Consider the following 14,382-nt stretch of genomic DNA (forward strand, 5'->3'; position numbering starts at 1 on the left):
GAGCACATGACAGAGAAGACACAGAGCCCCAGTGAGTCAAGTCAGGAAACTTATCCTGAGCTCCAAGCTATGGCTGCTCTGGGCTTTGAACACAGAGCCTCAGTTCCCTTCCCCAATCATGTTACTTCAAGAATCCTGAGAGTCATAGAAGACGCTGGAGGTTGGCACTCAACGTTCTGACTGTTAAAAAGGAGAGACACTAGATCCCATAGGAGTGTGATACTTGGGATAAATTAACTCTAGACACAGTTGTCAAAGAGCAGGGGCCACCAAGTGCTGTATAGAGCCATCACACTGAAACTATCCAGTGGGATCTCATTTTTGTTTTAGTTTAAGTCCCTAGAAGGACTGGCTAATGTTGGATATAAGGTACATTGAGATTGCAATGATGTTGTATCTATGTGAACAAGCTAGACACATGGGCTCTGGGTGTTGAGACAGTCCCATAGGTGTTGAGTTAAGGTTGCCAAGAACCAAGAGATCTCTAATGGTGTACGTGACCTCACTACCCTGACTTTGGCGCAACCTGTAACATTTTTATTGGTAGAACAATGAAAACTAATGCCTGCTTTTTCAAAGCTGAGGTGGAAATGAATTGAGGAAGACAATTGAGATTGTGAGGTACTGTCATCCTGACGTATAAAGACCCTAACAACAGAGAGCAGTTTTCCGTTTTCAAGTGGTTAAACCCTTGATTCAAATCTGATACAGAAACACAATATGTAAACACAAGTGACTCTTAGATAAATGGGAAAGAACACTAGAGTCTTAGTTATCAGATCATGACTACATTCCCTTCCCTCCTTCCTGCTGTGACTCTGGGAAACCCCCAACAAGCAGGGGTCATTGACTTGTCAAGAAGAAATGTTAATGGTCACGTCAGATTGACAAAGGCATAAGAATACATAGCTTCTCATTTTTCTCTTTTGAGAGTAATAAATATATATGTTGAGTGGGGGATGGGGAAATGGCTCAGTGGGTAACTTAGTAGCTTCAAAGGCATGGAGAACTGAGTTTGGATCCCCAGCATTAGCATAAGAAATGGGGTGTGGAAGTGTGCACCTCTAATCCTTGTGCTGGGGAGGCTGAGGAAGAAGGATCTTTGGTGGTTTTTGGCCAGCCCGTCCAGTCAGAACAATTGCTACAGGTCTGGGAGAAACCTGTGTCAAAAATTAAGACAGAAAGTGACTGAGGAAGACACATGACTTCAATCTCTGGACTCTGTACACCTCAGCACACACACACACACGTGTGCCCACTGAAACAAATGTGTTCAAAAGGCTCGTCTATGTGAAATGCATGGAACCAACGGACAGGAACACACTACACGTTTAGTTGAAAGCATGCAGACACATTGCCCATCATGGAATTGACCGAGATGCTGAGTTGGGTCACCCAGAACAGCGCTGAGGCTTCACTTTGGATAGGGAGGCCGAATGGCAAAAGTGACAGACGCCACAGCTGCGGTGTCATGTTTGAGAGAGAATCTTGGTCTACCCCAGAGTATTCTGGAGGGCTCTGAGCATTGTACTTTTAAAAGCCTGGAGACAGAGTGAGGTGTGTCCCAGGGAAGAGAGGAGAGGGTGTTGGGAGTTTTGTCAAAACAACCAAGAGACTGTGTGGTGTTAGTTATGACATCAGTGGCTCCAGGGACAGAGTAAGGACCACGAGGCGGAAGATGAGGTAGGAAAATGAGAGTCCTGTCAGGGGAAGTGTTCTAATAGAACCAGTAGAAGAGGGAATGGACCACTTGTGGGGAGGTTACACTCTGCTCAGCATGGGACATGACTGAGGGCTTGAGAGCGCTGGGAGCTCTATCTCGGTAGGGGCTGGAATAGGGCCTCAGAATTCCAAACAAATTTTATTTAGACAGAATCCCAAACCTTCCGAATTCTAAACCATCGTACTGTGCGTAATAATACTCAACAGAGACCTTCAAATGATCTGAGGTTGTAGGAATTTCTGAGAGGACAGTTCTAAAGCAAGACGGGCTGCACCTGGAAGAATTCTAGTGACACACGCTGTAGGGAAGTACGCCGCACACTCTGTGGTCACCGTAAACCTGACAACAAATGTGAACACCCCATTCCAGAGACAGCCTGGCCAAACAGCTGACCACGTGACACTCGATAGCCGACAGCTGAGCTTAGATGCAAACGTGTTCTTAGCTAATAAGTGTGTACGCAAATTTATTTTCTAAAAGTCTCTGATCACAACACACTTCTAAAGACACACTTTCTATCTGGGTCATCACGTATTCGTGCTCTCCTCGAACTGGAAGCGTGCCAGGTTGTAAGAGGAGGTATATTCTTACCTGAGGCTTCAGTTGCACAGGGGCATTACCACTGAATTTTCACTTTACATTGCTGGGCTATCAATGCTGTCCCAATCCATTCCTCCCCCTCCTTCCTCCCTCTCTCCCTCCTTCCTTCTTTCTCTCCTTCTCACCCTATCTCTCGATTTCTATTTGAGACAGGGTCTCTCCACATAGTCCTGCTGTCCTGGAACTCACTATGTAAACCAGGCTGCCCTCAAACCCACCAGGATCCTTCTGCCTCCAGAATGCTGGGATTAAAGGTATTTGCACTACACTCAGCCTCCATTTGTACTTCTTGACATGAATTCATACATCTATGGGCTGACTGGGCCCTACTGGGATCATACTTCATGACCTTTGAGGAAAAGAACTGGAAGGCTTCTGGTCACAAATTACCAGGATCCATCAGCACCAACTTTGTCAGTAACATGCAGGAAGACATGTGACTTTTCAACACATTACCCAGTTGACCTTAGATATATACCCTGGAGCACTCAGAAGAGTCCCCAGCATGGCTGTTAGTGAGTCTTGCATAGAATAAATGCAAGCTTCAGGCTCCAGCTCACCCCTCCACTAGATCTCCAGAGGTGCGGAACCCATCCTGGGGGTGGCCAGATGTCACTTACAACCCCACCCGGCTTTAGAACCCTTGTAAAAGCAGGGTGTAAGGAAGTGTTGACAGTTGTCTATCTGACATTGACATTTAGTTAGTACATATGCCACCTGTGTCAGTGGTTGGCTTTTTATGTTTCCTTATATCCAAATAAGGAGGGATGTTTTACTTCAAAAAAAAATATGCAGGCTGACCTATATAAGGATTACTCTGCCTTAAAAGCCCACGATTGTTTTGTTTTAACTGTGCCATTATGAGACTTGTTTACACATGGATTTATCTACCATGCATAAATCAAAACCCAACGTTCAGATTTGAATCCATTGCACTAATTACAACTCAGACCAAGTCATTCTTTCATGCACCCCCGACGCAGCCCACGGAGAAGAGCAAATGGGTCAGTGGGGAGAGTCATTGTCTGTGTTCTGTGTTTCTCTGAGGACACTTTTCTGAGCATGGTTCCTCACATTCTACACTCACAAATATAGAGTCTGTACAATGTACCGCTGCCCGAATGGTTAGCAAGAAGCACACATTCTTTAATTTTTTTGCTTTCAACCCCAAATATCCCCCAATAACTAAGAACTCCAGAAAAGTGAGACTTGGGGGTACGTATTCATACTGTGGGAAGAGCTCGATACCCAATAGATCCTTGTAGTGATTCATAATCTTTGGGGAAAATAAAAGCTTCCCACCCAGCCCTTTCAGGAGGCTCGACATCAGTGAGGAAAATAAAAAACCCCAGAGATACAATGCAGGTTCACCTTAAGAGCAGAGATAGATACAATGACCACACATACTGAAAAAAAGATGTCTCCTTCCCACCAAAGCTGGAAGGACAACACACTATGATTTCCTTACAACTTCCCCATGGTAGCCCTCAGCTTCCTGTGGGGCTGATCCTGCCCTGTGTGGCCACTGTCTGAAACTGGGCTAAGGACGAGCCTCCCCGTGTGAGGACACAGGGACACCCATCTCACAAACAAAGCTCAGAGAAGCACAAACCCCTGGACAGCCCTGTTGTCAAAGCAAAAATGGTCCATGAACTTACCAGCCTCTCTGCCGGCCCCTTCCCCCCGGGTGATGGATCCATTGTGGGTGAACGGATTGGCAGGTCAGGGAGCTGGGAGGAAACCTAACTTTACCGCATCTGGTGGCAGAAGACAGGGAATACAGCAGACACAGTGTTGGGAGGCCCAATGGGTTCACTGCTCAGCCAGCAGCTTTTCCTGCCCTACATAAATGGCCCGCAGGCGGCCAAGGACAAGAGGATCAGCGTCCACAATGCCGGATGTTTGCCTGGTGACTGAAAAGCAGCAGAGCAGCTGAGGCAGGAGGGATTCTGGCCAGAGGGCTCAAGCCTCAGGACTGTATATGGGAATAGTTATCAGAAAGATGAAGAGTCTAGGCCAATAAGCCCTGATGGTGTACAGAAGCCAAGGAGGGCCATTTAGAGTCATTATGAACTAGGCACGAGCGACCGACCATGGGACACCACACTGAAATGCACACGGAACAGAGTGCCCCCCTTCTCTTCTTACCACACTAAGGTACTCTTTGTTCTCCCTGCAATGCTGTCCCTGAATCCAGGGCCTTGTGTACGCCGGACAAGTCTGATACACTGACGCTCTCCGGGAGAGAAAAGTGACAGTGGCTACTACTGAGTCCCCTGCCCCTCTGGGCTGCTCTCTGTCTGAAACCACCAAAAGGAGTCTCCATCTTCTAACGACCAACTATGCCCCTACTGCCAAAAATAACTATTTTTTAAAAACTGAAATCATGTTTGAACACTATATTTTAATCCAAAACACTCCTTATGACAAAGTTTTTGTTTTGTTTTACTTGTTTTATGGAAGTGAGGCTTTTTTTGTTTGTTTGTTTATTTTGTTTGTTTTATTTGTTTATTTTGTTTGTTTATTTTTTGTTTGTTTGTTTGTTTATCAGTTGCTGTGCTACTGTGCAGTAACAGAGTCTCACTCCTTTGCAGCCCCTACATGATAAACAGAAAGAGCTAGTTTTCAAAGCGGGTCTCTGGCTAGCATGCTACTCTAGTTTTCTCCTGGCACAAAATATTGGAATAGATGATTTGTGAAAATGATAAACGCTATGTCACATGTATAGCTATCGACATTCTTGGTTTAGATCATTTCTTTAATTCACTGCCTGACGATCCCCAAACAATTAACTGTTAATGCCGGCAAGGGTTTACTTTGACTTTTCCCCTAACTTTTCCAAATATTAGCCCTAGCATTTGTTTTCTCTCTACCCCCTTTTGCCCTTCCTGGCCATCATCATCATCACTTCTCTGAAGCACAAAAACTGACCATCTACTACTGTGTGCTCCTAGGCTGAGCCCTGTGCGATCGGCTCTGCGCACAGCATCTGGTGCATCCTACGCTTCATCCCACGCATCCTGTGCATCCTTCTCATCCTACGTGTCCTACGTACCCTTCGCAACCCACGCATCCTTCGCATCCTTCGCATCCTACGCATCCTACTCATTCTGCTCACTCTACACATCCTACTCATTCTGCGCAACCTACACATCCTACTCCTTCTGCGCATCTTACGCATATCATCCTACGCATTCTACTCAACCTTCGCATCCTGCGCATCCTTCCCATCCTACGTGTCCTACGTACCCTTTGCACCCTGTGCATCCTAAGCACTTCCCCTCCTCCAGATCATGCCCAGGATAAAGCTGTGTCTTCTAGGTTAAGAATATCTGCGTTTGCATTACAGCACTAAACTTCTGAATTTTAAAGCCATCTCTCCAGCTCCCTCCCTATGTATGGTTATCCCTATTATGTTGCTTTAGTTCCGGGAGATCCTTTTCTCACCTCCTACCCCTTTTAGCCTTCACACTGGGAAGACCTGTAAACAGACACTGGACTAGGATTAGTTTCACTCTATGGTAACCAGGCTGTGTGCCGACTCACACAGGAGTCAGAGCAGTGCAGGATGTGCTCATGTTGGGCCATCGTGTTCTTAGGGCAAAGATGGAATTTTTCTAAGACAATGGATTTTTCCATATCAACCACATGGGATTAAAAACAAAACAAAACAAAACAAAACAAAAAAAACAAAAACAAAACAAAACAAAGAACCCAGGTCATCATATAGATAAGGACTCTCATGCCTGTAACCCCAGCTTTTGGAAGTCTAGGCCATCCAGAGCACTGCCATAAGACCAAGCCAGCCTGGGTGATACGCTGAGTTCCAGGCTAGCCCAGACTACTGAGGAATACCCTGTCTTACAACAAGAAGAGCAATAAAGAAACCCCAGGCAGATACGGTAGTGCATGCCTATAATCTCAGTATTCAGGAGGCAGAGGCAGGAGGATTGCCACAAGTTTGAGGCCAGCCTACTGTATGTAGAATTCCAGCCCAGCCCAACCAGGGCTACAGTGTAAGACTGTCTCAAACAACCCCTCAAACCAGACAAACGGAGGAACAAGACACAAGGACAAGGTAGGAAGACCTTAGACTGTAAAGGCCATGTTACCTTTCTCTCTCCAGCTTTAGACACCCTGGAGCGTGGAACCCAGGCAGGAAAGACAGATTTGAATATCCTTTCACCGAAGGGAGGAAATCTGCCTAGGAGAAGGTTGTGAAGCAGCCTGGAGAGGCGGCCCTAAAGATGGGTCTGGACTTGAAACGGGCTGAGTAGCCATATAAATGTTGGCTATTTCTCTCTAACCTCAAACTTCTATTACTCACGAACTCTGCTGGCAGCTATCTCTCTGCTTCCACTGTGGGGGAGGTACAGAAGGATGCGTATCCCAAACAAGCACTTGGCGGGGCAAGCAACAGCAGCGTGGGATAAGCCCATCTTCGGGGGCTGGGAACATTTTGATTACAGTGATTCCTGAAAAGACGGAGGAGCAGCCCTCTGGACTACAGTGAGTGAGGAGAGGAAAGATGCCTAGAGCAGACTTGGAGACCTTTTGAGTTTCACTGAAGACTTCCAGACATCTCTGGAATGGAACCTTTTCGCATTCAAATGAGAGACAGAGGTTCAAGCCATTAAGACCAAGTAAGACCTCAATGACCAGTCACATGTGTGTCTAGTATATTCTGTGTTCAATATAGGGTTGCTGGGGCGAGCATTTCAGCAGCTGGAAGCAAGAGCCACTTACAGACATGAGACTGTGCCTCTGAAAGAGCCAGGAGATCAGAGCTTACCCTACTCCAGGGGACGCCTCCCGGTCAGATGCAAATGGATAATGAAATGTCTAATGTGCACTAGATACAACCACAACTCTTAGAAGGCTGGGCCTGCATGACTTCTGCTAGGAGATGATGGTATGGCTCATGAGAGGGGGACCAGAGTAGCCTCCTCAATGCACCATTATGTACAAACCTTAGGTCAGGTGTGGTGGTGCACACCTTTAAGCCTAGAATTCCAGAGGCAGAAGCATGAAGATCTACGTGAATCTGAGGCCAGTCTGGTCTACATAGCAAGTTCTAGGATGGTCAGGACTGCATAGAGAAATTCTCCCTTAAAAGAAAAAAAGTAAGTGTGGGCTGGAGAGATGGCTCAGTGGTTAAGAGCACTGACTGCTCTTCCAGACATTCTGAGTTCAAATCCCAGCAACCACATGGTGGCTCACAACCATCTGTAATGAGATCTGATGCCTTCTTCTGGTGTGTGAAGACAGCTGCAGTGTACTCACATAAATAAAACAAATAATCTTAAAGGGGGGGGGTTGCTAAACCGTATTTGTCACACATCCAGGGAGACTGTGAAAGCTCAGCACACAGTGGCCTCGGTCACTAAGCTGTCCTCTTCCTGTCAAAGCCAGGGGGTCTCTCAGCATTCTCTGTGCTGTCAGAAAGGATAGAGAACATCACCCATGGGACGGACATTCAGTGTCTCCTTGCACAGTTATGAAGAACACACAAGGGCAGCTTCCCTCGAGATTTCGCAATCATGGCATGGAGGTTTGGGTGCAGGCTCAGGACACCACAGACTGGGATAGAACAGCAGTCTAAGATCAGTATCTTGATAGCAAGACTGGGATAAGCCCGGGACACATATGTTCCTTTGCTTGTTCTGGCTAAGGCTTTATATTAGAACACCGGTAGCAGAAGGTTCATGCTGTGCTGGCTACTTAAGTGTCAACTTGATGTAATCTAGAATCAGCTGGGAAGACGAGGCTTTTCCAGGTCGGGTTGGCCTGCAGGCATATCTGGAGAGAATTGCCTTAATTCTCTCATTTCAGATTTATTTTGTTTTAGGTGTATGAGTATTTTGCCTGCATGAATTATGTATACCATATATATATGTCTGATGCTCTCAGAATTCAGAAGACAATATTGGATCTCCTGGCACTGGAGGACACACTGTGGGTGTTAGGAACTGAACCCAGGTCCTTCGCAAGAGCAACAAGCACAAGCACTCTTTTTCCCCCTTTCCTTTTCTTACCTTTTCTTTCTTTTTCCTTCCTTCCTTCCTTCCTTCCTCCCTCCTTCCCTCCCTTCCCCCTCTCCCTTTCTTTCTTTCTTCCTTTCCCTCCCCCCTCTAATGTCCTTCTGGGTTTTTCTGAGACAGGGTTTTTCTGTGTCCTCAAACTCACTATACAAACCAGGTTGGCCTTGAACTCAGAGCTCAGCCTGACTCATCCTCCTGAGTGCTGGGATTAAAGGCATGCACTACTGCCAGGTGCAACAAGTAGTCTTAAATGCTGAACAATCAGTCCCTCTAGCCTCTTGGGAGATTGTCTTATGTTAATCAATGTGGGAAGAACTGCCCACCGTGGGTGGTACCATCTCCTAGTTAAGACTGAAAAGAGGCAGCTGAGTTCAAATAAGCAGGTATGTATGCATTTATTTCTCTCTGTTCTTGACTGTGGGTGTTTTAAATTCCTGTTGTTTTTACGTCCTACTATCACAGGCTGCAACCTGAGATTGTGAGTTAACATAAAGTCTTCTTCCTCTAAGTTGATTTGGGGGGGGGAGGTCTGGGTATTTTATCACAGCAACAGAAATGAAACTAAAGCACGTACCATATGCAATTTATACTCAATACTCTGTAATCCGCATTTCCGTATTATCCTAGAATAATTTCTTACTAGGCCTTAATAACAAGAGTTGATTGATTCTAAGAGTGTCTCATCAACTTAGGATCTCTGAAACAAAACCAGGCTTCTCAAGGTCCCCCAGTGGGACACATTGGGGGTTTTATCTCAGACCAGAAAACGACGTAGACACCGATCATATTCTCATCAGTGTGTGTGCCCTTCTTCAAACTTCTTTCATGTCAGTAAGTGCGACTGACGGAGAAGTCGTCCGGGCTTAGTAAGAACCACAGAGGTTCACAGAGGGATCACAATGTGGAGTGGACAGGTAAGACCAGAGCAATCCCTCCAGAGGACCCCCGAAAATCATATTCTCCTAAGCCTGAGTTCACCCAGCTTTAGGCTTCCAATTTTCTTGTGAGGATTTCTCCTACCTCTGTGAACACTTGGAGGGTTCAGAGACTACAGTGGGAAGGCTTCAGGGGGAAACGAGTGGAGGTGCGAAGGAAAGAGACAGTGGTGACAACTGGTGATAAGGCTCCACGTTGGCTTATTAAGTAGTGGACTACACAGCCATCCATGACAGTCACAGCCCACTCAGGGCAGGACGTACAGATGCCTTCCCTTCCCTAGCTACAAGAGAAAATTCCAAGGAAGGTCCCAGTTAAAGGAAGGAGCGGGGAGGGGCACAGCACAAAAGCACAACGTTCTGCAGGTGCAAGAATCTGTGGGTCGGCGGCCCGGCCCCAGCCCAGCCTGGCAGTGATTCCACCTCCATAATCCTCTGAACTCTGCTTCTCTCCGTGCAGGGCCACCCGCTTCATCTGTTCCCCACTCTCAAAGCACAGAAGAGCTCCAGTTGAGTCACATCCTAGAGACACTAGGATTCTCTCCTAGGAATATGGTTGGTTCTTTTCTCCCAGAGTTCCTGCTGGTGTGTTCCTGCTACAGGTTCTGAGAATGGAGGTTTCCTTTATGTCTCCTCAGGGATCGCCTATAAGGGAGCTCAAACCCCTCACTGGGGTGGGGGGAAGTTGTGATACCTTCTCTGCTGTTTTATTTTGCCTGTCTTTTGCACCAGTCAGAACTGTCTTATATACAAATGTCCGGCCTGCGGTCAAGCCAGAAGAAATGTATTACACGTCGTCATATTTTAAAAAACTGTCCCCCCTTTTTCTGAATAACAATGGGAAATGTTCTCACGCCAACTCCTCTGACCTCTGATCCTCTTCCTAAGCTAGAGGCTGACCCTGTGAGAGCCACAGGAGATGCGGGTAGCGGCTGATGCTCCCATGTGTCCTTGCATTTCAAGCCCATGTAGTGAGGCCCAAGATGACAGTAACAACTTTTGAGTTTGTAGTTGAGGTCAGGAGTTGCAGTGAAGGACAGAAGCTTGGTCCCAAGTTCATCCCCACAGCCCAGGGAAGGCAGAGGAGGGAACAGGAGAAGGACCTGTCCCTTCCTGTCTGGCTGGGATTAGGAGGACTAGAGTCCTACTCCCACTTTCCAGGGCTCAGAGTCAGATGTCGCCGCAGGGAAGGAAATTATTCCTAGCCCAGTTTCCTTGGAAGGCTAGGGAGATTCTAGATAGTTCTGGGAGGATAGAGGGAAGGAGAGCAAAGAAAGCTCCAGAGGCCTCAGAAGTTTTCCTAAACAGCGAATCACCTCTGATGTGACTTAGTTACTGGGGGCAATGGGCTGGTTCCTGCATATTAGCTCTGACTCCCGCATATTCTTTTGCCAACCCCTTCCAAGAAAAGTCCAGACAAGTGTTTAAGGCCATCGGACCAAGAGCTGGCCAATGTGCTAATAGAAGCATCCAGTCAAGAAGCAGAGGCAGAAAAGAAGGCAATGTGACCTCGTAGGGTGCTGCCAGCTAGGTTGCTGCCCCTTGCCTGGGATGCCCTTAGGAAGTGTCCCCTCACAGTTGTCTCCTGGTGAGTCTGCATGAATGAGAACCACTCAGCGGACCAGGAGGAAAGCATCCGAGTACAGTCAGGGCAGTGTTCACTTACCTCCATCAGCAGTGGAGAAACTCTGTGGAGACAAAAGCAGGGTAGAGCGTCACTGTGTGTGCGTGTAGCATGTCCCACTCCCAGCCCCCAAAACACGGACCCAGAACTTGGCCAGCAGCAGGCAAGACCCAAGCTTACTTTTCTCCTGGGGGCAGTGAAGGATTTGACACTCTCAGTTACAGGGGATGTCAATCAATTTACTGTGAGATAGTTTCAGTCATCCAGCAACTCTTCTGAGTTGGAGATGCACTATTAAAGGATCCCATCTTGAATTTCATTTTATATACTTTTTTTTTTTTTTTTTGGGTGGGGTTTGCTTGTTTTTTTATCACTGAGAATGTGGTCCTGAGATATTCAGAGCCTCAAGGCCTCTCTCGATGTTACCACATAGAGCCATTTATTTTCACTTAGGGAGGTTCCCATTCATTTACACCCTGTATATTATGATTTCTGCCTATTTGCTACAGTGTTGCTTCCAGCCCTCTCATAAAGGAAAGACTTGAGAGGCAAATTCTAATAAAGCCACACTAGGTCATCTAATCTGCTTAATAGGAACTGGTCTTACAATTCTATTGCGTAATTTGAAGACTTCAGACATCAGGAAACTATGGGGTGTAGACAGCAGCATGTAAATGGGATTGATTTAATAGACTTGTCCCCAGGCGTCCTAAGGAAGACAGGGCGCTCTGCTGCAGGAACAGCGCCAGTTCCTGGCACTTCTTCAGAGTGTATGGATCAGACTTCTCTGCCTACCATCTATCCCAGTGGCCAACCTGTGGGTCACAACTTCTTTGGGAGTCCCATGTCAGACACACTGCATATCAGATATTTATTTATGACCATAACAGCAGCAAAATTATAGTTATGAAGAAGCAACGAAATAATTTTATGGTTGAGGGTCACAGCAACATGGAGAACTGCATTAAAGGGTCTCAGCATTAGGAAGGTTGAGAACTGCTGCTCTCACCCTTTCCTGGGGGACCGCCCCTGACTTGGATTAGAGGAACTCTGCTTTTTTTTTTTTTTTTTTTCTTCACCTTCTGCAAGTCCTTGAAGGATTTCTCTGTCTCCTTCAGTTTCTCGAGGATGATCTGCTCTTTGGCGGATATCTGGGACTCTTCACTTTCGAGCGCTTGTATTTCCTGCTCCAACCTGGAAGACACACAAACAGAGCACAAGATGCTTTACGGTCCCTACTGTCCATTGGTAAGGGAGCAGCCACCTTCCTGCTGGTGACCTGTAACTTTCATTGTTCTCGACACCGAGAAACCAGGCCAAAGATTTTCCATTACGGAGTATCCTGTGCATCCAACTTCGTTGCCAGGAAGACACTGATCAAAGGGAAAAGAATTCAGAGCTGGCTCTGTAGCTTCATGGCCACGGCTCTGCCACATGGTTTGATGTGCCCATTGCTCTGGCATCCCAACTATCTTGCTGGGGTGTATATTTCTTTTCAGAGGTAGATTATGTATACATAGCACAGGACATGTAACCAGAAGGAAACAACTTCATACTCTCCTGGCTATTTCAGAATACCGTCTCTTCTCTTTGGATGGCCAAAGGGCAAAAGACAAAAGGCCAGTGTTCCTCAGAGGAAATAAACTGCTGAGAAGTGGCTATTAGGCAGAACCCTGGAGTTGCTGTCTCTCCCTCAGTGACCTCTACTGACAAAAAGGGACACAGTAGAAGGGACAGACACACCTGCCACCAAGTTTCTTGATAGTCTCTTGATTGCTATTCTATATAGCTTCAAGAAAAGACCTTTTAGCACTGCTAAGAGTCTTTGAGAATATTCCAGAATAGCTATGGCTGTTACTTGGGGGATAAAGCTCAGCAGCTCTACTCTTCTTACTTAACGACAGGAATAATAATTAGCTTTCGTCGAGCACTGTTCCAAGAACTAATTCACGTGGCGTGGTGGCTGTTGTGGCTGTCAACTTGACTACATCTGGAATGTACTTCAATCCAGAAATGGAGGGCACACCTGTGAGAGATCTTCTGCTTGGTTTGAAGTGGGTGAATCTACTTCAACCCTATACCTTTGCTCCAGATCTTAAGTCTGGAAAATGCACCTTAAATCCGGGCACACCTTCTGCTGGAAGTCTATAAGGACATAGAAGAAGGAAGCTTTTGCCCTTTGCCTGGTTGCCCTTGCCTTGATAGCACATCCATTCCTCCACTGGCGTTAGAGCCTACGTCTTCAGGACTCCAGCACATACTGAAAGGCCTGATGAGACATCCGGCCCTGTGGACTGAGGAACTACTGAACACCACAGTCAGCCATTGTTGGATTACTGGACTGCAGCCTGTAAGAGTCATTCATGACACCTCTCTCTCTCTCTCTGTATAATTTCATTCTGTGGGTGCTGTTACTCTAGAGAACCCTGACTAATAAATAGGTATGGGTTATTTCAGTTAACCCTCCCAATGACTCTCTGAGTAAGGAAGCCCATTTTAGAGGTGAGACCGTCGAGGTCTGGTATGGTTTAGCACCTGTCACAGAGCTTTGACACAAGAATGCAAGGCTGGAGTATGAACTCCTGCCCCCACTCCCGTTCATTGTCCTAGCTCTTAGTGCATTTGTCCCACAGTGTCTCACATTGCTCAGAGACACTGCATGCTCTGGGAAACCGGGCCAGTGCTGCACTGCAGCCAGGTCATGGCGGATCGTGCAGAGATGGATGCCTTCTGTCTAAAAGACTCCACACTCTGGTCCTCTTGAAGTCTTTTGCCTGAACTTGTAGTTCACTCATTCATTCATTCATTCACCCAGTGGTCATTCACTCATCCATTTTTGTTGTTGACATTGCCCTTGGCCACCATGGAAGCTCCGCTGTAGTTGACACCTGACTAGGTGATCTCCCTTGCTTGCCTCCTCTCCCGTTGTCTCAGCTTTCCTGGGAACTGGCTACCACTTAGAATGAAGAATTCAGATTAATATTTATCTCAGAGGCAAGGAACATATAAACTGATTAGGGTGAAACTGTGCTCTATCCTCGCTTTTCGTTTCTGGTCCCTGAATGTAAGAAATGTATGTCCCTCGAATGAGCACAGAGTCAGACACACTCATCACTCCTCTCAGTGAAAGTGGGAGTCACGTGACTTACAGGACCAGCCTCCCTTGTGCTACTGACCCCTCCTCCACATCCCCATGCTACCTCACACACACACACACACACACACACACACACACACACACACACACACACACACACACACACACACACACACACACACACACACACACAACCACATCACGCACATACACAAAATGCACTCACGCACGTATGCACTGCGCCCCCCCCCCCCACACCATCACTGCCATGCCCTGTTCTGTTACACAGTGGCTCTCTCTTTGCTCTGTTGTGCTGCATTCCTCTAGCCATTCTCAGCTTAGGTGCCCCTGTCCCCTCAGTT

At 46.8% G+C, this 14,382-nt stretch overlaps 1 protein-coding gene across 2 annotated transcripts in view; it reads right to left on the reverse strand.

Annotated features, from left to right (window-relative positions):
* Positions 1-14,382, reverse strand: part of LOC116901640 (paralemmin-2) — a 278,561-nt gene that overhangs the window by 10,045 nt on the left and 254,134 nt on the right. For both annotated transcript variants that reach the window (XM_032903739.1, XM_032903747.1), the window contains 2 exons: positions 12,003-12,117; positions 10,966-10,987 (listed from right to left, as the gene is read on the reverse strand). In XM_032903739.1, the coding sequence (XP_032759630.1) occupies positions 10,966-10,987; positions 12,003-12,117 (137 nt within the window). The remainder of the gene's footprint in view (positions 1-10,965; positions 10,988-12,002; positions 12,118-14,382) is intronic.

Source organism: Rattus rattus, chromosome 1 (genome assembly GCF_011064425.1).
Source record: "Rattus rattus isolate New Zealand chromosome 1, Rrattus_CSIRO_v1, whole genome shotgun sequence".
In the NCBI taxonomy this organism is placed as follows: domain Eukaryota; kingdom Metazoa; phylum Chordata; class Mammalia; order Rodentia; family Muridae; genus Rattus; species Rattus rattus.